The sequence below is a fragment of the Scophthalmus maximus genome, chromosome 13 (assembly GCF_022379125.1).
Source record: "Scophthalmus maximus strain ysfricsl-2021 chromosome 13, ASM2237912v1, whole genome shotgun sequence".
NCBI classification, from domain to species: domain Eukaryota; kingdom Metazoa; phylum Chordata; class Actinopteri; order Pleuronectiformes; family Scophthalmidae; genus Scophthalmus; species Scophthalmus maximus.
In genome coordinates, this window is record NC_061527.1 from 19,240,013 (window position 1) to 19,266,839 (window position 26,827).

Sequence of the window (26,827 nt, forward strand, 5' to 3'; positions counted from 1 at the left end):
TGTGCCTGTCTGACTATGGAAAGTCAAGAGTGCCATCTTTTGCCTCTGTTTTCACATGATTGACATCAACACGTCAGATTTCATTCTGCTTTATTGCTCAAGAACACCGGTGAGGTACATCAAAACGCCACCTTTTGCAGCGTTGTCCCATATAAGTGCAAAGTTTCTATACCCAGTCAGTTAAGAGTAAAGCCAGACCAAAGCTAGTCATTAGTGAAGAGTGTCTGCCATGGAATTCACTGTTGATCTATGTTGTCTATGTGAATTCTGAAGAGACTGTGCTGATGACAGATATCAACGGTGTTGAAGCTCGATCTATAGCCTTCATGATAATCATATATAGACATCATGTAGCCATTAGAACCTGGCAGCGTTAAATATGGTACTTTTTAACCCGACAGCCCAAAAACAAGCACCTTCTTGAACCCTTTGAACCCCCATTCCATAGATTTCTACTGGCCTCTGTCTACATCATTTTTCTCTGATACAGTTGGCAAGATGTGTTGGCAGAGCAGAGTGAAACACATTCAAAACCTTACAAAACTTTACGAGCTCCATGTAGGCAGCATTGACCTTGACCAAACCCAAAGCTGAACCCTCATCGCAACTCTAGTTATTATCAAATCTTCCCGGGTCCATTTTTAAGATTACTTAACTAATGGTGAAACAGAAAAGTGGGTGGTCTGGGGTCATCAGGTCGAATCAGCTGGCAAAACTGACAAGCTGCCATCACTTCACTGTGTCATATTAGATCTCTTCACTTGACAAACCATAACCCAGCCAAAAACTGACTTATTCAGCAGGGTGTTTGATTTCTCTTTATTACTCATCTGTGGTCGTAGAGGTGGCTTATCCACACTGATCCCAACTCTCCTGGCTTATTAGTGCTGTTTAATATTGTATGGTGTCAAATTTTACAACAGACGTCTCTGAACAGTTTAGTGTGTTTAATTAAATCCTGTTATGAAGAAGAAGAAAAAATGTCACCGCTACCTTCTGTTCCTCAGGACTACATTAACACACACTCTCTCTTTCTTCCTGTCAGTATTCTGGCGGTGAAACCTGAGCCAGGGGCCAAATATAGCCCCACACAGTGAGCAGTTAGGGACCAGGACAGATGGGACAGCAGGCCACTGCAGAGGCTGTATGCAATTGGACGCTGAACCTGAGAGATCCTGCCGACTGTCCGACCAATAAGACGGCTCTTCTCGGAAGAGAAGCTTCTTTTTCGTCTCAATCTTACTCAATAAACAAGACAAAACCTGGAACCACAAAACCAGGAGGAAGCATTTGGACGAGTAGCCCACTTTAAGGTAAGTTTTGCTCTCTTTTTATAATACTTCAAGCTGCATTTTATGGTTTGGTTCTTGTTTTATTAGTAAGCGTATGATCTGGATCATTTAATGTAACTGTACAGCTTTTTATAGTCTTCATATACAGTATATATATATACATATATCTACATATGTGTATATATCAGTCCAATTCAAGCTTCTCTATCATGTTTTTTAGGAGCATGTTGATTAATTCTCACTTTAATGTATTTGTTTGTATTAAATATATTAAGGTTCATCACCTCTAGGAAAGACTTGGAGCTAGTGGAAACTGTGACATCACTGACAGGTGTTCACATGTTGTCAATCAGTCTCGAATTTTCCACATTCATATTTAATCAGCACTGTGCCGCTGTTGTTGTTCTGTTTAGATAATGGGGTGTCTGAGGGACATTGTCTTGGTTCATTCCTTTAATGCTTTAACCCAGTGACTGTCGGTGTTTATTTGTGTGTGCCCAGTGTTACCTGTGTGTGTGTGTGTGTGTGTGTGTGTGTGTGTGTTTGTGTGTGTGTTTGAAGTATAGGGACTGAGTTAGATGGACCTCTCTCCTGTGCTCAGGGTGGGTAGAGTTGCGGAGCTGCTGTGAAACATAGCCCAGGAGATTAAAAATAACAACAGCTGGTCTTCAGGACGCCATGGGGCGCTGAGTGATACACTGCGTCGTACGTGTATCTGCACCGGTAGTTTCACAGCATACTACAGTATGCAGCTAGAGTCAAAGTCTCAATAGTTCAGAGACATGCTCCTCTTTACTAAACACACATGTGACCTATGTCACGTCTGAATCCAAATGTGAAACACTTGTGTTACATGTAAATGTAAATGTAAGAATACATCAGGTGATATGAATGTGTTTGTGTGCTCATCACTATTTTGGTTGTGGACTAAGAATTGAGGCCGCTCCTCCCCAGTTTACAACAGCCCGGCTATAGTTGTGAACATTTAGACATGATTTTACTCTTTCTAAGAATGAATCAAGGGGGAAAAAAATGTAATAATGTATAATTAGATTCATATTTGATTTGAATTATGTTTATGAAATATTCCTCTGATAATATTTTAGTCCATGATCAAAAGAATCAGTCAGTTGACAGAAATTAAATGACTGACTTTGGACCATGTTTTTGATATTTTAGCCATTTTTTTCAGAAAGAATATTTGCTGATTAGTCAACAAAAAAAGATCAAGTGAGTATTTCAAAGATACAACTAAGAGACAGAGTGGTGGGGTAAAATGTCCTGACAGAAACAAAGCGAGTAATAAATGCCAGTCATGTGCAAAATGACCTCAGTAAAGGCCTTTGCTAATACCCACCACAACTGTGTCCGGACAACTCTGGCCTGAGTCACCCTGCCTGCCCTGGCTGCTAGTTTAATAATGATTCAATATTGTGAACTCTATATTTAAAGCTCGATTCCTCTTCTGTCTGTCTTGTCATTTCCCTTTTTTAACTGATGGATGACACAAAGTGTAATGTGTCTACAGTGTAAATTTGCTGCTTAATTTGAGTTGGTGTGTATTTCAGGATGCAGGACGGGAGTTGGAATCAGCCACTCCCCATCTCGCTGCTGCTAAAAGACCCAGCAGCGGGCGGGACGTTGGAGGGCGATGGAGGTGTGTTTTCGGAGGCCTCCTCTGATGGGGAACTCTACCTGGACACTGTTGCAGAGCTGGATTCTGGAGTTGGGGACTTTGCAGATCTTACTGCCTTCTTAAGTGTAGATGAGATTAATCGTAGTCTGGACCTGGCCCGGGAGGCCTTCGGTGACACGGCTGAAGATCCAAGCCCCTCTAATCCAACACCCCAGGATCAGGTTCTCCAACCTAGTCCCTCCCTCCCCGTGAACACCCAGACTACTGAAAACCTTACCACAAGCCCAAACCTGCACCATCAGACCAAAGCCCCCCACCCAGATGATAACGCAGCAGTTAGAGTCTCCTTTGTCCAGAGTGTAGCCCTCAGCAAACCTGTACAGGTGTCCAGTGAGGCGCCGTCCGCTGTTGAGAAGGTTGTCCGCCACAAACCCATCCAAACACTTTATAAGCAGGATAAACCCCGACTGGTCCATGCAGACCTTGAGCTGAACGACCGGGCGGCTTCAGCCACGGAGTTTTGCAGTCGAGCTGCCACGTTCATCGAGGAGCTGTCCTCCATTTTTAAAGGTTCTGCTCACCTGGAGCAGCAGGTGGAGGAGGACTCCTCCTCTCCTGACAGTGGCTATCTGACTCCCAGGGGCCAGCGGCCAGTCCCTCAGGGCTCCGTCTCTGCTCCGTCTCTGCCTCCCGCCCAGCCGGAGCAGACACAGCACAGCCAGACTGACATGGGCCCTCAGTCTGGAGACCCAGTGGGAGTGGCAGCTTTAGCGAGGTACCAGCACTCTGGAGCTCCGGCCACGACTGGGCCCCTGTCGCCTCCTCAATTCCTCCAGAAGCTGAAGAGTCAGGAGGTGGCAGAAGGAAGCCCCATTCGCCTGGAATGTCGAGTTAGCGGAAACCCCCTCCCGCTCGTCAGGTAAGTTTGACCTGATTCATGTGGATTTAATGTGAAGCTGAGATATGACAGACATCTGCAGTTTGAAACCATGGAGAATAAGCACATATTATTACATGAATAAATCTCCCTGATGTTTCTTGTTTTCGATAATACATTTGAAAAGAAATGTTCAGGATATATCAAAAAGCATTTTGTGGCCATACGTGTTACCATTACTGTTAAAAAATGCTTTTTCATCCAAGTCAAATATATTAGCCAGTGTTTCAGTGTTGGGTTAGGTTCAACTATTGTCCCTGAAAATATGGTAAAATAAACAGTGGGGATAATTAGATGAAATGAAAATGAAAGATTCTATATTTTATTTTTAATTGTTTTTAATTATTTATCTACCTTGTTTTATATTTATTACTTTTTTTCTTAGTCGATTCATTCATTGGTTATTGGCTTTTTTCTTTGCTGACTTTGATTGAATCGATAGAGTACTTGTTGAGAGGCACGGATCCCACATGTTCTCCATTTGGTCATGGTTATTGAAACAACAAAAACATTTTATGGTGAAGTAATCACGGTAATTCCAGAGCACAAGTATATGAGAGAGTTGTTGCCTCATTCAGTTATCCTTGTCTTGCATTCAGTTTGTTGCTTTCACCAACATCGGAGTTGGTTGAATTTTAATAATAATACAATTTTTTTTTAAAAGCCGTTCACACAGACAGAACCTCTTGGATGCAAGGTAAACTTTTCTGTTGTCCGTGTGGTTTTTCATTGGCTTGATGTAGTTGTTAACTTTGCTGGTCTTGTCGTCCTGGCAACCGTCTCTCTGATATTGACAAGTACAGAAACAATTTCAGTTAACCATTATAAAGACATCTGTCCTGGCATTATTGTGCTAAGTTATACTCAAAGCCTGAATAAGGGTCAATTCAATCAATTTACAAAAACAATGTCTCTCACAATGCAGTTTTATAGGGTTAGGGTTTTGCCGCCTGAATACAATGGACGTACAAGGAATTTTTATTTGTAGTACCTGACAGTGTTGGAGAAATACAGTACATTTATATCATTTGACATCAACTTGTCTCTCTAGAGTATGAGCTACTGTTACTCTGGATGGAGCCATACATTTGGTCAAAAGCACTGTTGAGAGTGAACTGTCCAGATGAAGGACATGTCTCTGCTAAATGTTTTTAAATGTAAAAATGTTCTATTGGATTGAAGATACAAGGCCTGCAGAGTGAGATATCGAACCTGGAAGTAACACCGAAACTGTTTTTAAATAGTTAGAGACTCTCGGGTTTGCCTTTGAAATTTGGTTGAAACATCCGCTGGAAACGAAAAGGGATTTTCCAGGAATAGTTTGACATTAAGATGTTGAATGAGCATGACCCATGAATACACTGACCTAGAGTGTATCATAGTGTCAGTGATGCTGAGCAGACCCCAGCGTCGGGATCCAGCCTCTCTGGCCCGGTCATCGGCGATAAGATGAGTGAGGTGGGCAGCGGCCCGGAGGTGAGAGTAAACCATGTGTTGACAAGTAGAGCGAGTGGTTTTCGAGTTGTGGGGGGCATTTGTCCACCGCTACCTGTGCCAGTTGTCTGACCTATACCTGCGTGAACTGCTATCCCACTTGACAGGGGAGCACCGCCTGCCCGTGGTTATTTGCACCAGTTCATCAGCAAACTAAAAATACACTCCTCTCTTGTTTCTAGACACGTCGGGCCTCACAGCCCTGTCAACTTGTTTTGCTGTTTACGATAGAGAAATGCCTGAACTCATTTCACTTTCAATCTGTTCGGTTGTGGAGCTTTCAGGGGGATGAGGTTGGTCTTTCTGCAGCGGGTGTTCTCCTCCTGCTGATAGTTTCACTTTTCACGTTTTCCAAATATCAAACCCCGATGCTCAGAAAAACTCTAGAAATTTCTTCTTGACACTTTTAACCACGTACAGTATATATTTAGTTTGTGCTTTTTTTATGTCTTGTGCATCACTTTACACACATTTCACTCTACGTCAGAGTTACTGGTTTGGCATCTTTCTGAACCTTGTGATCTCCCCAAGCATTTGTGATAATGTTAACTAGTCCTCGTCTAGACTGAGTTTCTTAAAGAGCTCCAGAAAGGGTCCAATGGAATCCGTTTCTGTCTCAGGGCGTTTTGAGCAGGTGTTGCATTTAGGTGTTTGTGTAATCAGAAGACATAAAGGCAGCGGCCCAGGACGTGTATCTCCCCAGTAGGCTGTGAGGGGCCTCTCCTGTAGCTGTATAAATAGTCTGCAGGCCAACAGGAGCCAGGCACAGGAATGCAGGCAATGCAATGACGAGGCGTTTTCAGTCACCAGGCTCAATATCTCCCCAACACCTCCTTGGGGAATATGAAGGTGTGTAGCACGTTTCGCCACAGGACAACAGGGGAGCGCAGACACTGTGGCCATGCTGTTGTCCTGCAAGAGAGAAAATGAATAGACAGCAGAGAGAAGTGGACAGTGGATAAGAAAAAATTGTTGCAAAAACCACTTCCCCCTACAATTTAATCATCTATGTATAGTTTACAAGTGTCCAAACAAAGTGGAAAGTGAATTTAGTCATTGTCGGGGAATGAAGTGGAAAGATTTTCAGACTGAGTGCAGATTTATGCAGGGGATTGCGTGTTTGGCCACAGTTCCAGCTCTTGTTATGACAAGCACTCAGTATTGTTTGAATGCTGTAAAAATAAAAATAAAAGAAGTGCTGTCACGCCCTGTGTTGACTGCTGATGGTGGACACTAGATGGCAGCAAATAATTTACTATTCAAAATTTCATTGTGCATCTCCAGGAAGCTCCTGAGTGAAAAAGAAAATCCACGGAGGGATTTGTATAGTTGCAAAGATAGTTCATCATCTGAATCAATGCTTGGATTTAATATTAGTTGGAGGGAAGACCCCAATGTTTCCTCCGTGGAATCCTGTGGTATGAGATGAATGTACAGCGAATATGAAGGTAGTAGTTCCTGAGGGCCACGTCCCTCTGCTCGGCCAAAGTGTAAAATCAATACTAGCTTTGAATTTCTTGGTGCACTATAAGACCGTCTCACCTTTTTATCCTCTTCATCCTCATCCTACATTCTGCAGCAACGACATGCTCCAACACCCTTATTTGCTGTTCACACTCATGTCTAAAATTCGTACCCACTGAGCTGCTTGTAAATGAAAACAGTGTGTCTGTGACTGACTATCTGCTTCATCTTTTCTGTACGTCGTGGTGGTCAGACACACTGTCACACAAGTACAGTATGCATGTTTTTCATTGCGCTCCAAAGGAAAGTTAATGGCTTCCATTCATCTTTTCTTCCCCCCTCTCTCTCATTTTCTTACAACCTGCCCCTGAGAGTTTGCATGCTGTTATTTGTATGCAGATGTGTGTGTGCGTGCATGCTGTCTTGGGCTTTTATCCCTCCTTCTTTCCTTTAACTTTTACAAAGGTTTGAATGCCTGATTTCCATTAAGTTTTCATTTCCCATGGGCAGCGCCTTTGATGCAGCTGCCAGTCCAAGCAGGTGATGCACCTCCTCGCCTCCGTCTCAGTTCTCTCAGGCTAATGAGTTGCCGCTGAGCTGATGCCAGCGTTTTGCACAGCCAGTGAAACAGAGACATTCCTTGTGGTCGGGTGCTGGGCGAGGCGCTCTGTGGTCAGCCGCAATTTGTCTCGGCCGGAGAGTCTTATGGTATTGAACGCCTGGTATTCTTCAATATGTCCTGGTGCTCCACGCACACAATGCTTTATGCAATGCTCGGTTTATAATGATGCATCTCTGGTATTGGACTGTGTGTATGCGTGCGTGCGCTCTATCCTTGTCAACCACTTTGTGCATTTTTTCAGTCTGAGGTCATATCGGCCTTTCTTTACTTCTTCAAGGGAGAAGTTTTAAGATTAGCTGTTGGCGTGAGGGAATAGAAAATGGATGCAGTCAGTGTCAGTATCGTGTGTGTGAGTGTGTGTTTTGTTGCTAAAGAGAGCATTTCTAAACCCAAATGATGGTGTGAGGTCTGGCTGTGCGGAACACCAAACGCTGCGGGCGCCCGATGACTGATTTCTCACTATTTCAGTGCATCGCAGAGCAGAATCCATCACCCACTGTGGCGTGCACAGCGAGCTATTTCAAGGCATTCTGTCTGATGCTCCTCTATGTCATTACCCTCACTGCCGGCATTTCAAAACTCGACTTGGAGTTGAATGAAGAGGGAAGGGCAGTTACGTTCGAGAGCAGCCACGGCTTCCTGGTTCCGACCGAATGTACAAAAACCGCAGGGGGAAACTTTTGGAAGATGAGAGTCTGCTGAGGAATTCTGCTGTGAAACCTCCACAAGGCGTCCCAAACATCGGGAGGAGACGACGTCCCATTAGTCGATGATGGAATTTGTAGTCGAATACAAAGTATGATCCTTCTTACACTCAGACATAAAAGGAAATACACAAAGGCATGTGATCCAAGTACTTATTTCGCAGTTGTCTCTATCTTACATATTTCCCCAAATCATCCCATTTTATTTTCCTAGGTGTGTGCTCTTATCTAATATTTATTTGCAAGGATACAAAAGGCCTCTTCCTCTATGGCTCAACCACTTCATCAAATTGTGGAATAAGATTCTAAATCCCTCTAAATATCGTTAGTCATCTCCTCGTATTCGCTTGCCCTTTATGTTCTTTTCTACATCTTAGTTATATTTGGCCTTTATACTCGTTACTATTGGTTACTTGCACTTAACATATCATATTGGGTATCACCTAAAATGTCTTTAGTGCCACAAAACCAATTTTTCTATTTTTGGTTTACAGGTGACAAAGTCTGAAAGAAGGAGTATAAAGAATACTCAAATTTAAGCAAAAAAAGTAACAAGACTTGTAAGGATAGTTTGCCCTCGTAAATCAGTTTCAGCGATCGTGTCTGTCTCTCTCCTTTGCTTACCAGTACAGTATGTACATATCTTTTTCCTCACACCTCATAATCTCAGCTCCATGTATTTCCTGATCAGTCAGGAAAAAGTCAAACTTTCTGTTCACTCTCACTAGTTAAGTGAATAGAAGATGAGCTGTTGTCCAACATGGATAAAGACGAAACATGATTTTCAGGGAGGACCCTGTAAAAGTTTGGGCACCCCAAGAGGTGAGAGCACTCAGATAACGTTAACCAAGGTCTATCATCATCATTACGAAAAGGCCAAGTGATTCAAATTTGGAAAGCTTTATAAATACGCTGACTCCACGAACCAGGTCCCAACTATCAGCAGCCACGGACTGTGGGTTTGTCAGAGAGTTGTCACAATACCAGCTATAACAGTAGCCCTTCCTCCTACGTTGTGTGAAGCAGACTTGGAATGAGGTCATAGCAGGTGACCCATCGCTGACTCATGACGCAGCCCGACTGTAATCCTGACTGTTTGGCCTGTTTCAGGAAGGCCATAATTTTAAATTCTCCCTCATGGGCTCATTTGATCTCTGCAGGAGGAAGGGAAAGGAAACGGCACTGGTATTTTTATACCTACCCTTTTCTTTTCTTTTTTATTTTGCAAGCATGATGTCATTTCATATTTAGGCTTCTAATAATGAGGGAGCCTGGAGTGACTGTGGGGGTGCGCTCATACTTAAAATGAATACTATGCGGGGACTGTTTGACAAAAACGGAACATTCCTGAAACGTGAAAACATGTAAGAAGGAGGAAGTCTAACCACTGATACCGTATGGGGATTTTGCGAGTTGATGCGAGGCGGTCAGTTTGACGTATTATTCAGTTCTCGCCACACTGATAACTGACTGTGTGTAATGCGTGTACAAAGAAGTGCTCAAGTTTGCGCGAGTGCATTCGAGCTTGTTCGCTGCTCGCTGCCAAATAATTGTGTGATGTAACCGCAACTAGACAAAGCAACTTTCATGTATCACTGTCGAATCTGGCCTGCTGCAGATTAGACTCACCGAGGGCAGTAAAACATTCAGATGAACACACGTCAGTGATATTCCTCACTGGTACGTTAATGGCACTTGTGACGAATGGAGCTGTCCTGTCCTGGCCTCAGCGGTGGCCCCTGGCCCTCCGCTGAGGCCTGAGTGTGAAGTTTCCCCCGACGAGGTGAGACTTTTCCTTCTCCTCTTCCAGCTCTGGAGTCTAAGAGGCTGCTGACCTTGACCCCTACACACACACAGTCCCAAAATTCACCCTAATCTCCCTATCCAGTCACACATGGCCTCCATGACACACGGCACACAAGGTGGCTCTGGACACAGCTTAAATTGTGATGTGTGTGTTTCTCTTTTCTTTCCATAACCTTTCAGTCGGGCACGACCACACAGAAGTCAAATTAAAAGTTTGTTGCCATTAAAAGTTACAGCATATGCAGCATTTAAGTATTACATTCTACATACTGCATGAACTGTATTATATGAAACATACACCCAGCCAGAACGAGTCTGGGCTCATTGAGAGCAACATGTTGAAATCACATTAAGTGCTTAGTGGGTGAAAGGATTTGATCTCTCACAATTAAATTTGGTACAAATGATAGGGTTGACACAGTAAAATAAGGATTGTTTCCATTCTACCTGCAGTCTACAGTCAGTCTTGAAAGGATCAATGAAATTGCCACAAAAACGAAGCAATCAGGCGAGAAAGAGTTAAGCGAGAAAGGGAGTCGAGTCAGAGGAGACGGAAATGAGATTTGTAGAGAGTTGTATAAGTGGATCAGTGACAGTTGAAGAAGTGGAATACCAGATTTAATATGAAGCATGTCTGTTGTGGACAAAGGCACCAGTCATGCGCGGCAGGAGGACAGTAATCCAAGACAAGTTCACCAGGAGGATGGGCAGAGGACACTCCATAAATCTCAACTCTGTACTTAGGCCTCTCCTCCGCACCGAGTGAGAGCAGGCCTGTTTGACCTCGCTGGTAAACATGCGCACGCGCACCACGACCATTAACCTGCTCCATCACGCCTGCCGTGGTCAGTCACACATGAACGCTCAGGCAAACCACAATCAATCAGATCACGGACAGCGGAGTTTCACACAAAAACACGGGGGCAAACGCAGTCACCCTTTTTTCGAACTAACACCGGCCAGACACACTTTAACAAGTTTGGGAGTTGGCAAGGCATTACAGCACTCAGTTAGGGTTTGTAGTTTTGAGTCATCCGGGCCTCGGGGCCTGTTCCACAGCTGGGCCGTGCCACGGTGAGCACCAGGTCACATTCATCTGTCCACCTGCTAAATGACGCTCTGCCATTCATCACGCACGATAAGGCAGAGTCACTGGATTCAGCTTACGGTAATCTGCCTTTTGATGAGATATTTTAGGCTGTTATTTTTCCTGGATGTCGGATTCCTGTGTGGCTGCCAAAGCGCTGCGTTTGAAGCGGAGCCCGATTCAATTATGTATCTCGAAAAATATTGAAGTGGTGGAATTTAGTGTGCTGTGTGTGTGTGTGTGCATGTGTGTGTGTGTGTGTCCTGAGTGCTTTTGTCTGGATAGAAATAACCGCAGACTCTCTTGGTGCCTAACACTGTACAATGTGTTAACACGTTTTGTGCACTTGGCTGTGTGCGAAAAATCAGCGTCTGCTGCGGAGGGATGCTTGTTTCACGAGCAGACGAGAGGTCAATTGGGACTCATAAAAACACGCTTCCTTCCCATGTACATGTGACAGGGTAACAGCTGTCTGAATGTGAAATTGTCTTAAGATATGCGGCATATTCCTTGGTCCCTCCTTGTGCTTCATCTTTTGCATAGCAGTTGAACAAAACCTCCCTGCTTTTCCTTCCTTTCACTTTAGTGGTGAGGCTCATGGTACCACGGGGAGAGACAGTTGGCCTCGGAGGTGGGGTGGGGGAGTCTGTGGGATTCAGTTTCATATACGAGGAAAAAAAGTGGAGGAGGAAGAGCGAAAGATGCTCCATGTCTGGTGCATGTGTGTCTGATCAGAGCTCAGATCCGAGTCCGTAAATTCAGAGTGAGAGGGAGAGGTCACGGAGCTCAATCCCCGACATCATCTTCAGCCTGTTGTCTCTGTTGCCGTTAATCTCCTCCAGGATTTCGTTGGCAGTCGGGTTTTACAGTAAAAATCTCGTCCATTTCAGCCTCCGACCTGGCAGAATTACAGGGTGTTACTGATTCCCTCTTCAGACTGATGTGTTTGCGAAGCGTCTTGTCAGCGAGTTGCTGTCCACAGTATGTCCACCCTCGCAGACTGTCTCCGACCGGCCGACATTTGGCTTCAGTACTGAAACTATCCAAGGACGCCAATGTTGAGGAGCAGGATCCGCCCACACTCCAGGAGAGGTGGTGTGGCTGTCATGGAAACAGATGTTTTTGTATGTTTGTGTGTTTGCATGCTTGTGGTACGGTCATGGGTGGTTGGTGGAAGGGGGGGGGGGACATGCACATGGTTGTTTTTTTCCCACTATATTTACTTGGGCAGATGATCTGAAGTATGCTGCCTCCTTCCTCTGTATACATTCTCTTGAGTCAGAAATTGCGCCTGGACGTTGCAATCAACAAGTTGTCAACAGCAACAAGACAGCTACTATTGTTATAATAACTGTTACTGTTTGAAATATATAGCTGCGCAATAGGTGACTCAAACAGATCTACTGTGTGGCTCAGCTATTGCATTAACTCCATCTTACTGTTGTTCCCAGAAAGTTGTACAAAACCCGAAACAGACACAGGCTGTTCTGCGGTTTCTCTCCAGCTGCAATTACTCATTGGTTATGGTAAAAGTTGGAAATTTGTGAACTGATGAAATTTGCCGCACAGGATCTGACGCAAGCCCTCCCATAGGTTTGATCATGTATTGCATGTAAAGGCCTCCTGTGGCCTGGATGTTTGAGTTAACATTTTAACAGTCAACAGTTTTACAGTAATTTAGTTTAATTAGGCCTCAGCCATTAAACCACATTAGACCAGAGATAATAAATTACTCTACTGGAAAATACAAATGTAACCTCGTTGTTGGTGTTAGACTTCAGACTCTTGGTCAGCCGGTCACTTGCTCTTACTCGAGACTCGGTGTTGCTGTTTAAATATGTGCCCTCATTTATCTAGTATGGCTCATATGTTTGATCTTGGCCTCTTCTGGATGTTGCCTCTGTTGTTGTTTTACGCCACATTAATTTGACATTTCAAAAGGCTGTATTGTCCTCACAGTATGACATCATCATCATCATCATCATCAGTCTCCGTTTTTGTTAGTGTCCTCTGGTCTCCGCGGAGCGCAAACAGAAGTTGCCATGACAACAAGCCCCTATCTTGTTTTGTGAACTGACCCCTGGAAAGTCCTTCTCTCTAAACAGCAACTTATTATGTGTAAGTTGTTGCCTGATGAAATACACACGAGTGCTTGGTTGTTTGAGGCGTGTGTGTGTGTGTGTGTGTGTGTGTGTGTGTGTGTGTGTTTGTGTTTGAAAATGCACCTGTGTATGTTTGTATGTTGATGAACCCAGCATGTTGCTCCGGAGGAGAACTCTCTTTATCCTTGTTGACTTGTATATCAGAAGGCTGCTTCCATCAGCGCTTTTTTTGTCTCCTGTTGTTTGTAACTCTCTCTCTTCCGAGGAGGAGGATGCCAGTCAGACGAAGCAGTGGGTCCGTGAAGGCCACTGCCAGTCAGTCAGTAATTAATAGGAACATCCAGAGACTGTAAAAGTCCTTCCTCTTATTATCCCTTGTTTTATAGTCACTTAGGGGAAGCACGGTGCCTTTCATGCCCTTATCACTACAAATGGGAGCGGGCTCCTTCACACACCAGAAAAAATTCGAATAAAAGAACCACATGATTACAGTGTGGGCCACTGTGTGTTCCTCTCATCATGGAGTTGTATGTCACACAATCTCACACACACACACACACACACACACACACACACACAAGGAGGCCTCCCTAGTAACAAGCAACACAAATAATGCCACCTGTCACGTCCCAGCGGCCGGCTCTCGGGATCTTCTCTGACAGCGACCAAAATATCTCTGGTTCTGCCCGTATAGAACCCCGCGTCGGAGCCGCCGCGGAGAGTTAAACACACCGTACCCTTTCATTCTTCTGTGGACCGTGCATCGAGCATCAATTCTCTAGCTCTAAACAAACCACAAACACCAGGTCTCGATCTGCTGACCTCGGGTGGATTTGAAGTTGGGACTGTTTGGGATTATTACATTGTCACATTTTGCGTGTGTGTGTGTGTGTGTGTGTGTGTATGCATGTGCATGTTCGCACGGAGCACGACCAGGCACCGCAGCCACAGCCATCTGTCTGGTGCTTGCCAGGTGCTTCCAATTCAAAGTGGTCTATTTAGATCCTGACTTAAGCAAGCTATTTTTGTTCAGGCCCAACTGGGCATTTTAAGTGGCCATCTTGGTCCTGGCCTGTGGGATTAATTAAGTAAGGGCCAGCATATTTAGTGGCCTCTCTTTTTGTCTCACACTGTAGTATGTACTGTAGCACTGTCACCTTTTATTTTCACGATATCCCCGTTGCCACGGTCACAGATCAGAGCCGCGAGGGTTTCCATAGTGACGGGGTCACTTGGCGGGAGCCCAGGGTTCGCTGTGGTGCTTTTGATGGTCAGCAGACTGTGGACCGCCGTTGTATAGAAGCGGGAGGGTTTGGCTTTTTGTTTGGGGGAGAGATTCCAGAACAAAACAGCAAGGAAACACATGGCCATGAGTGCGCTTGTTTAAATGTTTGGAGTCCACAAAATGTATCACAGATACAGTTTACCTGTGTCCAGCTTTGAGGGGTTTAGAGTTTGACTTGTGTGGGTAGGATTTATCCTTGTTGTACGTAAGGGAAAAACGTGTTGACATTTCAACCAACCACTGGAATTGTATGGATAAATTCTGTGTGGGCAGCTCCCACGTTTTTGAGTTTTAAATTTATTTGTTTTTCTTGTGTGAAATTGGGCAGCACCCTCCCTCTGAAACCCTCTGCTCAGTCAAAGTGTGTGTGTGTGTGTGTGTGTGTGTGTGTGTGTGTGTGTGTGTGTGTGTCTGACTATGTGACTCAGAGTGGCTGTCCTGGTGTGAGCGTGTCAGTGGCTCACTATGTGTCCTACTGTCAGGAGGAGAAGCTCTGTGTTCAACCTAAGATCAAGGAAATCATTGGTGACATTGGTTTGATTAAGTGGCGGCAGCACAGCAGCTCAGGTAAGTCACAGATTGAACAACCAACCTTTTTACTCAGTGAATCTCTTTCATTTGATCTTCACAGTCGAGCCATATACATTGTTGTTACAAGGGGGGGGGATAATCAGACCAGGGGGAACACTTGCCCTGTGCGAGAGCACAGTCATGTGGTTTACATCTCATTAAACCTGGCAGAGGATTACCATCTTTTTTGAGAACATTGCGAACTTTTGTTTTCGCTGTAATGTCGCTCTCTGAAACGACAGCAGTGATTTGTATTGGAATGAATGAACCTTTGAACAGTTTACGTTGTTCTTTGTGAACAAAAAGAAACACCTGCTTATGTTTCACCTCTTTTTTCACTCCTAATTAATTTGAATATCTGTGAATGTATGCGTTGGTTTGTGTATGTATGTGTGTGTGTGTGTGTGTGTGTGTGTGTGTGTGTGTGTGTGTGTTTGTATGTGGGGGCATCCCCCTTGGTTGCCGAGGTGTGTGAATTTGTAGATCAGCTGCTGCACATGTCTGTCACTATTTTGGTTGACTCCCTCTCTCTTCCTCCCCAGTGCCCCCCCCCCCCCCCCCACACACACACACACACTTCATTCACTTCAACAATTCATATTGTATTAATATATATATATGTATATATAAAATATGGTAGAGTAACCAATAATTTGTTACTAACAACAATATCAATTCAACAATTTATACCTTACACTGATGATTGTAAACCATTTGCCTGCTTGGCACTGGCACTGACAAGATCTGCTCTCCTGTAATGAACTGGTTAACAATGTCTGTTGACGGCAAACACGAGGGAGCCCATCCTCCCACTTGTTTAAAATTCCTTGGAGAAAAATGTCGGCCATTGCTTCCGGTCAGAGCTCTGACAGTCATCTGCAGCTGTCTGCCGTCCAGAATATTCCAGCGATCTCTGACCAGTGGTCCTGAACTCCGATTAACAAGGCTCCATCGTCAGGCGGCGTCTGCTGCTCTATTGAGCCACAGATTCCGGCATGTTTCATCTTTAATCAAGACATTTCAGGCACATAGCACAAGACCTAAACTAAGGCCACTCCAATGAATGCTTATAATATTTGCTTTTCAGTCCAAATGATAACACTCAAATACATGAACTGCTACTACTACTTCTGCTTTATATAGATCATTAATCCTCTGGTAATTTAGTCATTCTGAACAACTTGTATCATTTAAAAACTATTTTTCCACTGGAAGCTCAAAATAGTAACATTCCAACACCATTTCCAAACATCAACACTGAATGATGATTGAGATAATGAACTACAGTCTGGAAAAAACTCACACTGTTTTGCTGAGCAGGATCAAATTAGGCCAAGATTCACCAATTTGGCGATTTGGGGGACGGACCCCAAAACAATATGTCACATTAAATGACATAGGTCAATCATTTAATGTGTCGCCAGTCATATTAACATATGTCGAGGCCTCACACAGTTAATATGACTGGCAAGTTAGCAAAAGCATACATAAATGTACTCACTCAGCACATTAGCATTATCATGTTGGTGTCAGTGAATATGAGTCTTATGAACTTATGTGCTTTTCTGCGCTCGGTTTTGGTCTTCACCAACTTTTGAGAAATAAAACTGTCTCTCTAGCTTGTGCCCCTGTACAACGGGACCACAATTAGTGAGTAAAGTGAAAGAGGTTACAGTTCCTCCTCTTTCCCTACTGAACATTGTAGCACCTTTCAGCTCATTGTTTTGGTTTTGTGGTTTCACAATTCTCAGTGGGCAACTGTTGCAAAGTGAATCTGATAAAATCCACTGCACTCTAGCTGCTACCTCACAAACCAGCAGACAAAAATTTAGCGACCAGCTGGTTACCACGTACCTGGAGGCCAGGTAAATGAGGCATTATGTGATATAATGGAAAATTAAAGTAATAAGGAGGGATGTGGTGGGCAAAAGTATTTTGCAGCTTAAGTAAGGCTGGGCCTTTGGACATTTCATTGAGACTTTCAGAACTGCATTCATTGTTGGTTTCCAGTCAGCATCCGTGGGAAAGAGGAAACCCAGTCTGCTTTCCATCTTCCGTTTCGCAGGAATCATGAGATTTCTCTGTTGTGGATAATAAAACCAACATTGCTTGCTATAGACTTTGGGCAGTTTCAGTTGACCTCTATTGTAGTTTATAATTAGGGATAAAGACAGCCTAGATGCCGCCCTTCTTGTCCAGTTGCACTTTGGTTGACTTCTGTGGTCCATTGGCTCGAAACTGAATACTGAGGGCAAACCCGGCTATAAAATCAAAGACAAACGTGTGTGCTGACGTCGACGTCTTGTTGTATATCTCACCGTGATTGTTGATTGACTTGTAGGTGTGTAGTTGTTTTTTTTTACGAGCTTGTCACCCCTACATCCCGTCAAGGTCATTTCTTGTGATAGAACTCTCCTCCTTTCTGTTTCTCTTCCCTCTGCGCTCTGGCCTCCACTCGTTTGGGTTTGTGGTGAAACTGAGCCTCCGCTTCATAAAATTTTCCATCAACAGCAGCAAATAACAACAGGGTCAGATGAGGAGAGTGTGGCCCCTAGCATGCGCCATGGAGGCCAGGGCAACGGGGCTGGGGTTTGGCCTTGCCTGTGGAATGCTCCCTTCCTCTGTGTGTGAATAGGTTAGCGCAGGGAGCAGCATTAAACTGAGATCATCCTCCCGTCGCTATCTGAGGCGTCATCTGGCCTCAATTGTCTAAAGTGAGTTCTGTATAATTGCTTTCTCACATGCTAGAGAGCTGTTGAAAAGCGGGTTGATGGTGGGATGTTTAGTCACCACCTACGGCCGTGCACCTTGGGGCGGGGGATGAATGAATAGGTGAGGCATTTCTCGCGGAGCCTATTTACCCTCAGCTGTGTCGTGTACATGTTCCGAATGGTTGTGTTTTATGATGGTATTGTGTTTAGAGGAAATGGCCGGCAAGGCTTTCTGCCAAGAAATGTCTACCTTCGCTCAGTCCGCGCACTGCTTTCCCAACACGCCCTGCTTCCCCTCCACAAGAGCCCACTGATGGTGGAAATTCCTTCTGTGCCTCCTGGACTGTGTGTGACTCAACAAAGTCAACCCACTGGAGAAAACACCCCATGCTGTTTAGGTCGAGCACCACGTTCAGCACATTCCAAAGAAATAGAGAGGAGATTAAATAAACATTACCGTCTGTCTCTAAATGAGTTTGCTCTGTAATTATGCATAATGGTAGATCATTTAGGCTGATTAATAAGAGGTTGTTTTTTTTATTGTTGTGCCTTGTTTATGCTCATTCAACCCCCAGAGGAGCACAAGCTGATGAGACTTGTGCCCTTCTCCATGTTTTGTTAAATTGTGCCATCACCAGAGTGGAAAACTACTAAAGACATTTAATGAAGAAAAAAGAATAAGAACAAAAACTAGTAGGACTACTGATAAATTACAATGATTTCATTTTGGCATTTTAGATCGCGTATCACGTATGTTGCTGCATCAAGATGACATGTTTTCTTTTCTTGAGCTCTGCACAGATTCAGTTCACCCTGGGGAAAACAAACACTCGTGCTGTTTGCTAGCCTCCGCTCACTATAGTAACACATACACACACACACACAGAACACAGAACACACAGTACCTCCAACGGTCTTAACATCCCCCATCACAAAAAACCATAGTCATTAGTCTAATGATGTCATGTGTTACATTAAGCCCTTTTTCCGGTATGTGTTTTATTTAACAGCGCTAAAAAAAATGTCCAAATGATTCCCCTGTACTGGAGGGGGATTTGTACCGCGCGGTCCGCATCAAACTCATGAGCATATGGCTGCAAAGTCCACAGAGATTTGTTTTGATTAATTCAGTGGGTGACTTAAAAGAAAGTAGCGAGGTTCCACCGACAGAAGAAACCTGAGTTTCCCCAGCAGACATGGCGGTCACCCAAACGAGTTGTTTTCCCGTTTCTCTGCCTGGTTATAATCTGGAAAAATGGATTTCGAAACCACACAGACATATTGGTTCGCTCAAAAAAAGAACGAAAACAATCCAGGTTTTACACTCTGTCAGGTTCGTACAAAAGAATTTGGCCTGTTCCACATAACAAAGTCCAGTCACACGGGATCCCTGTGTTGTCCGAGCCTTTTGTCTGTCTGTATCATGTGTGAGATGCAAAGAGAGCTGCCGGCGTGTCTGGAGCATGGCAGATGACTCTTGGCCTCCACTTCCTCGGGGGCCAAACACGCCAGTGGATAAGGTCTCCCTGCTCGTGTCACAAACAGCTCTTCATTAGTGTTGTGTCGTGATCTGCTTCCTGTCATTTAGGACACCGGCGTCTGGCTGCACGACAGAGCCGGCCAAGTTTCCTTTGTTTCACTTCTATCAAGCGATAAGACAGAGGAGAGACCCTGAGCAGACTGCTGTTCGGGGGGGGGGGGGGGGGGGGGGGGGGGGGAGTTTGGCATAAAAAAACTGACTGTAGAGAAAGCAGAGCCACAAGGCTCAGCGTTGCTCCACCTGTCACTGCTACTTATGAATTACTCAGTGTGATCCGTCTCGGTATTAACAAAGCGTATATAGTTTTCCCTGTCTGACCCAGCCTGACTCATGCTCATTCACCTCCAGCTCCTTCACGTGCCATTCGTTCATTCATTCACTTTCTCTGTCTCGCTCTCTGATCTCACACTCGCCCCTGTCAACTGCAAATCCCCGAGTATGAGGTGTTGTCTGAATAATTTGGCTGATGGATTGCTTTCTGTAACGGGAGTCGGCCTGCTGTTTGACTGACACGCCAGAGTGTATAAAATCAAGTAATGACCGTGCAGCCGGATGTCGGGATTTTTTTACACGGCGCTCCGAGATAGCGGCATGTCCTCAGGTCAGGGCTCTGGATGAACGGAACAGCTGTTCTTCCGACATTTGGGGAATTCCTGCCCCTCCTCCTGTCAGTGCAGGGGTCAAGAGGTGAACAAGACATGTATGCCCTTTCTTTTAATAAGGTGCAAATAGGCTGTACAGTGTAGTGTGTCAGTGGAGTGCGGGTATCTTGATTTGATGCATCATAATGCACTTAAAAAAAAGATATGACATAAATAAAAGCAACAGACTCCCACAAATGATGGCATTTGTGGCCTCTTACACGTGTGTGATGTGAACCTTGATGTGTGATCCTGTACTTGATGTGGTACCTGGGGGGTGAGGGGGATGGGACTCCCTTTAATCATAACTCTGTGAAGAGATGAGAGAGATGAAGCTGGTTGTGATGTCGACTTTCTCGTCCCTCATGGGTCCCAGGTCAGGGAACAAAGTCAGTGTAAGCAGACCCCGGGAGTGGGTCTGCGAACTCTGCCTTTGTTAGCAGACGCACAGCGCTCTGCCTGGAAGGAGGGAAAGGGTGTATCTGCTTCCCGTAACACGGCGTCTCGTCAGTGCCTCAGGGTGGCTGATTTTTGGCAGATATGAAAAACGCAGACATGCCCAGAGGGTGTGTGTGTGTGAGAGAGTGTGAATGACTAGTCACGGATTTGAGTGAGACTGGCAGGCCTCCATCAAATTTTGCAAAGGTATATTTAAGTTCAATTATTTGTCAGAAAGAGCGATGGCCCTTGCTTGTCAAATACGATTTTATTGAAAAGTTAAATTAATTTCGCCTGTGGACCATAATGTAAAAAAATAACCCTTTCCTGGAATGTATATATTTCTTTTGGCATGAAGCGAAGCCCCAAGACCCATTTCTTAATAAAGCTCTAGATTGCTTGGTCCAGGAACTAACCGTATACTCTTTTCAATGGCTTATTTGAAAGTTGTGGATACAGTGTTGCTGCATACCCTGATCTTAACTATTTAATTTTGTACCCAAGACAGTTTCAAAACTTAATCAGACATCACTGAACAAAAATGTACAACCTATATACAGGCGCGCAACCACAGTATTTGGAGGTTATACGGTCCAGCACTTTTATCCAGACGTAAATAACTCAAAACATATTGGCTAGATTGCCATGAAATTTTGGACAGACATTCATGGCCTATTATATAAACAATTTAAAGGGTTGTCATGGAATTGATTTTGTTGTACCTCTTTCCCCTTACTGGCTCCCAAAAGATGGACGCTGACTTTTCATGTAGCACCAACACCAAGTTCCCTTTGGTTTTACCTGCAAAACCTCAGTTGTGCTCTGTGTTCAACATCAATTAGTATTTGTCAGCATGCTTACGTGCTAAACTAAGATGGTGAACATGGTGAACATTATAGCTGCTTATCGTCACCCTTCAACCATTCTTATTAGCAGGCTCATTGACCAGTAAGTAAGTAAGTAAGTAAGCAAAGTGATTTACAGGGCTATAAAAAAAAGCAAAAACAGAAATCACACACACACATAGACACACACTCAATACGCAACACGCAATACAGAGTTATAAGGTGCAGAAAAATCTAGACAAAAAAGTCAGACGTGGTGCACATTAATTACCCAAAGGCTTGTCTAAGCAAATATGTCTGTATGGTGACTGTTTGTTACATTATTACCCAGAATCAGCAAATCTTAGTGGTGTAGGTATGGCATTTCACAACTTAACAAAGGTACTACTAGGCCTCACTCTGCTTAAAACTTGGCTGCAGATCCAAATGGAGTTAGATTTTTCTGTAGGGCTCGGCTCTGTAATGCAAAACGGTTGTTCTGATTGGCACCGCATGTTAAAGTATAACCAACACTGTGTTTCGCCTCCTCTCCCAGGTGGTTTTGTGAAGGCCGTGAGCTGCACAACTCTCCTGACATACAGATCTGGAGGGATGGTGACCTGCACACACTCGTGATCACTGAAGCCTTCGAGGACGATACGGGACGTTACACCTGCGTGGCATCCAACAGTCTCGGAGCAGACAATACCTCCGCAGAGGTTTACATTGAAGGTCTGAGTTCAAATTTATCATTTTTCGCTTCATAATTCTACTTTTTAGACCTTGCACATAGTTGCTCTGTACTAATGAGAAGCCTCCACTGACACATATGTTTCAGTTTTGTGTATGTAACTCCATGATAGCTAGTCTGCTGCAGTGCTTTACAGCAAAAAGGGAATGTTGCTTTTTATCAAGAAAATAAGTTCTTCTTGCAAAACTGAGCTATCAGTGTAAGTGGTTAATATTGGATTGCTAAAAGATCCCTTTTAACAGGATAAATGAAAACAATTCTGGCAAACCTTCATGACATTTTAAAGCACCAGAACAATTTTCCTAGGAATGTGGCCTGTATCTTATTGGAATTTACCATTGTTGCTTCTATTTATGTCCCACTGTAGGAGCTTCGTCGTCAGACTCAGAGGGAGAAGGAGCAGGTTCAAAATCCAGATCAGGAACCATGTCTCAGTAAGTGTTTCTGCATGGCCTCTTGTGACCCCGTGACCCACTGAACCTTTAAACTCTGAACAGGTTAACTGAGCCCTACGGCAGCTAATCAGGTCGGCTGCCTGCCCCTGTTTAACTCGGCCCTTAAAATGCCCCCGAAGAGCCATAACCGTGGCCCCATGCACAGTCAACTATGTTAATAATGAGCGGTGCAGAGGTTTAAATGATGTTTAACTTTTAACCATTTGTCCAATTTCTTTGTCCACTTCCATTCTCTTCTTTTATTACATTTGTAACTCTGGAGCAGTATATATATAGATAGATATATTATATATATCTATCTATATATACGCTTGGGTCCTCTACCAGAGGCCTGGACGCCTGAGGGTCCTGCTCAATATCTCAGCTGTTCCTAGGTTCACACTCTTCTGGACAGAGATCTCAGATGTTGTTCCTGAAATTTGCTGGAGCCGCTCTTCCAGTTTGGAGGTCGCAGCCCTGAGTGCTCCGATCACCACTGGCACCACTGTTTCCACTGTTTCCTTCACTTTCCACATCTTTTCTAGCTCCTCTTTCAGCCCTTGGTATTTTTCTGAGCTTCTCGTGTTCCTTCTTCTTCTTAGTCCATGAATGCCTTGTGCCAGTAGCCCACTTCTCATCAGATTGTTGCCCTGGTTCCTTAACACCTGACGCAGATTTGTGTGTGTGTGTGTGTGTGTGTGTGTGTGTGTGTGTGTGTTTTGCTGTACTTCTGGACTTTCCGAGTCTGTTCACACATTAAAGCCAGGGAGACAATTTTCTTTGATTCAAGTATCATGCTTTTAAATAAAAGCATAAAGACTCAAGGCAAAATGTTTTAGATTGTGTGCTGATTCATGTTTTACCCATCTTAGGGTGCATAAGAAGACCACTTCAATGTCCTTAACGATACGTTCGTCATCACCCAAAACCACTGATGTCCTTCCCCGTCGCTCCACCTTGGTCCAGTCCCTGTCTCAGCCTCCACAGCGGGTAAGCCCCCTACAGCGCACTGTACAGTGGAGCTACACAGGCTCATGCACATGAAATGTGTCAAATTCTCCTCTCTGAACGGACTCCACCTGTGTTTGTTGCCTTCTAGATGCAAAGCCCAGTGTCGTCACTGTATGTCAGTGAGGTGTCAGGCCCCCCTATATTCACCAAGGTAGGTCTGCGTACGCAACATACTGTACAAATACTACTCATACCAAAACCTTCTGCTTGCTGCTACAACAACCCCCACCCCTCTAGTTAAGTTTTTCCAAAAGGTTTTGGAACCTGGCTTCGGGGATCTTCTCCTATTCAGCCTCCAAGGCTGAACACTGACGCTGGCCAATAAGACCTGTCCTGCAGGGGCATTTCACTTCATCTTAAAAGGAATCGGGTCTGTTTTTTTTCCGAGTCTGGTGAAGCAGAGCGGGCCTTCCTCTAACCTGCCATTGCCCAAAATATTTTGCAATGCTAAACTCTAATAGTTATAGATTCTTTGGACCCAGGGCCTAGAGTCCAAATTGAAACAGGTCCAGATACATACATACTTACATACTGTACATCATGCATGCAATATACACACACACACACGCACACACACATACACATACATACCAAGAACCTGATGCACATGACTCCCTGCCATACCGTATAGCATGCAGGGCTGTGGCTTTCAGCAGTGGGGGTCAGATAAAACAAAAGCTTTGATGAGTACTCCTCCTCCAGCCTCAGATCACCCTTTTCCAACCTCAGACTCTTCAACACCAACCCCCCTCCCCACCAACGCCCCCCCGACTTCCCTCTCCCTCAGGCTGCGGGTCTTGTGATGGCGGGCCTGAGACGGGCTGAGGCAGAGCTTCAAACAGCCCCGTCGAACCCACAAGGGTCAGGTCTCTTTCACTCTCATTCAGCCAGTCAGGCCCTAAATCATTTTCCACTTCATTACAAGAGGACATTTGCGTTTCCTCACAACAACCCCCTCATCCCCCTCCTCCTTTAAAAGCTGTTGCAAGCTTTAATCATCTCAGCGAGAGAGGATGTTTGCCTCGAGTGAAGTCAGCACCGTCACCCATGTAAAAAACACACACCCACACACACACATTGTCAAGCCCATGATGTAAATCCCACCTTTGCTCCTCCCCATGTCAAACTCACACAGTCAGAGAAAGAGAGAGAGACTCAGGCTCTCACGCACATTCATTTCCACTGACACTGAGTGCCCCTTGTTGACGGATGTACCAGTCTATTTCTCTCTGACCCTGTTAGATGGAAGAAGAGACATCTACGTGTTGACACTGACCCCTATGAGGGTTTTTTTTTAGTTCTGAAGAACCATAAAGTGTCATGTGACTGACTTAACACAGAGGTTAAATTGTCATTTGTAAGGAGGAGGCTCTGTGATTTTCAAGTGAGGAGGATTATTGCCTAAATGTTCCATTTTCAACACATTTTGCGGCGCATGGCTACAGCAGATAAGAGTCTAAGTGACAATGAACAGTAAACAGCAGAGGCTAATCTTACTTGTCTTGACAGCACATCGCAGAATTGTTTCCTTCCTCCTTATAATGAAAGCTTATTGCTTTCCTGAGCTTGAATTTAATTATTTTAAATAAATAATTTACTTACTTTCCCACAATCAGACGGGGATCTTGTTTAGGAGAGATCCACTTTCATAGACTTCCAAAAGGCAACTTTTAAGCTGTCAGTGGAGATAAAAAAAAAAAGATTGTTGGACAACCCGTCAAATACCCGTCAAACTCGCACTTTCTATTCAACATATTCCAAATGTTTAAGAAATGACTTAATCTTGAAATACAATATTTTGATCAAGGAAACTTGAGGGGATTTGTTTTTGTAAATCAAGGTGACAGCTATTTGGACCAAAACAGACGCTCAATTTAGGTTGAAATGAAATCAAATGGTCATGGTGAACAGTAAGATTCATGACGCTTTTTTTGGATCGCGTGATGCTCAAAAACTGGATAGAGCCAATAAAGTGTCAGAGGATGTGGAGTTCTTGGCCCTTCATTCCTACCAATTATTGTAGCTGCGATGGTTTAAACAATCATGTCGGTCAAAGGAAAACCTAAAAGTGATTATGTTATTTCCCTGAAGAGCCGAAAGAAAAATATGAAGGTGAGCAAATGGATTGTCATTTTACTTTCAAGATTCTCGAGTGGACAGGAAATTGAAAGATGGCCACAAGGCCTGAGGTGAAATAAAGGGAGTTGGTGCTCGCTAAACTTTCAGTTCCTCAGATGGTGTTTCATCTTCAGCCCTCCCTCTGTCTCTATCTACTGTGTGTCTATTTCCATCAAGTAGATTTATCCATTTCATGACCAGATTTAATTTCTCCTCTTTAACTCGTCAAACCTGACGGACTCCTTGTTCCTCATTGCCTCTCTCTGACTCTTTTTAACTCCACTGAGGCTTATTGATGCTTCCTGTGTGTAGCTCCTGCAGGACGCCCAGGCGTCCGAGGGCCAGGTGGTGGTTCTGGAGTGCAGGGTCCGTGGATGCGCCCCTCTGCGGGTCCAGTGGTCCCGCCAGGGAGAGGAGATCCTGGACTCTCCCGATTTTCGTATTCTTCAGAAAAGTGAGACATTCTTCTCAGCGATCGCGAAGCTCATGGGAGCTGAATGAGTTTTCAATCTAAGAACTGTATTTACAATGCATACATGCTCAAAAAAATATCTCTCTTCTTCTCTTCCCCTCTGCCTTTGAATCAGAGCCTCGATCTGCAGCTGAGCCAGGTACAGTATGTGACCTCAGCCCCTCCAAGCTCTATCGTTATATGAATCCGTCAATTTCAACGCCGCTTTCATCTTCCGGCACTCAGTGGTCTCCATTAGTTATGGATAATTTGCTTTGCCTTGAGACTCGCGTCGAGTTTGATGCTTTCACTATTGGCTACAGGCTTTCACTCGGTTATGACTACGGCAAATCACAGGTCAGTGAGTCTGTGTCTCACAAGACACTCACAGTCTACTACAGTCAGAGGGAGTCCCTGGGAAAGTCTGCGTGGCCCGGCCGCACGCAAACTCAAGCACATAAACGCACTCACACACAAAATGACAGTTACAAATCACACATACACACGCGTGTTTGCACGCACACACACACACACACACACACACACACACACACAAACCTGTGTGAGTCAGAGGGCATTGCAGGTGTTAGTTTAAGACTGTGATTCACTCACATGTCTTTGAACATTTGTGCTTTAGTGCTTATGTGTCTGTCTGACTGTCTGACTGGTTGTCTGCCCTGTCTGTCTGTTTGTCTGACTGTCTGTCTGACTGGTTGTCTCTCTGTCTGTCTGTCTGACTGTCTGTCTGCTCTTCATGACTGGTAACATCCACGCTCATCTGTCATCTCTGTACCTGCTGCTCTCTGTGTGTCTGACTGAACGGTGACTCACCTGTCTACCTGTCTATATGTCCATCATCAAGCGTCAACACGCCACTCCACTCCGTGCTGTTTTTTTTAAATTTCATGA

The 26,827-nt window shown here is 44.5% G+C and overlaps 1 protein-coding gene across 7 annotated transcripts in view; it reads left to right on the forward strand.

Moving 5' to 3' along the window:
- Positions 1-1,157: 1,157 nt before the first annotated feature.
- palld (palladin, cytoskeletal associated protein) overlaps positions 1,158-26,827 on the forward strand; it is a 52,283-nt gene continuing 26,613 nt past the window's right edge. For 6 of the 7 annotated variants that reach the window (XM_035647493.2, XM_047336725.1, XM_047336727.1 and 3 more), the window contains exons 1-8: positions 1,158-1,313; positions 2,861-3,847; positions 21,710-21,885; positions 22,272-22,338; positions 23,211-23,328; positions 23,438-23,500; positions 25,780-25,921; positions 26,055-26,078. In XM_035647493.2, coding sequence (XP_035503386.1) covers positions 2,862-3,847; positions 21,710-21,885; positions 22,272-22,338; positions 23,211-23,328; positions 23,438-23,500; positions 25,780-25,921; positions 26,055-26,078 — 1,576 coding nt within the window. In that variant the 5' untranslated portion in view covers positions 1,158-1,313; position 2,861. Of the gene's footprint in view, positions 1,314-2,860; positions 3,848-14,867; positions 14,997-21,709; positions 21,886-22,271; positions 22,339-23,210; positions 23,329-23,437; positions 23,501-25,779; positions 25,922-26,054; positions 26,079-26,827 lie in introns of those variants that run through there. The other variant, XM_047336728.1, reaches the window with a different exon arrangement.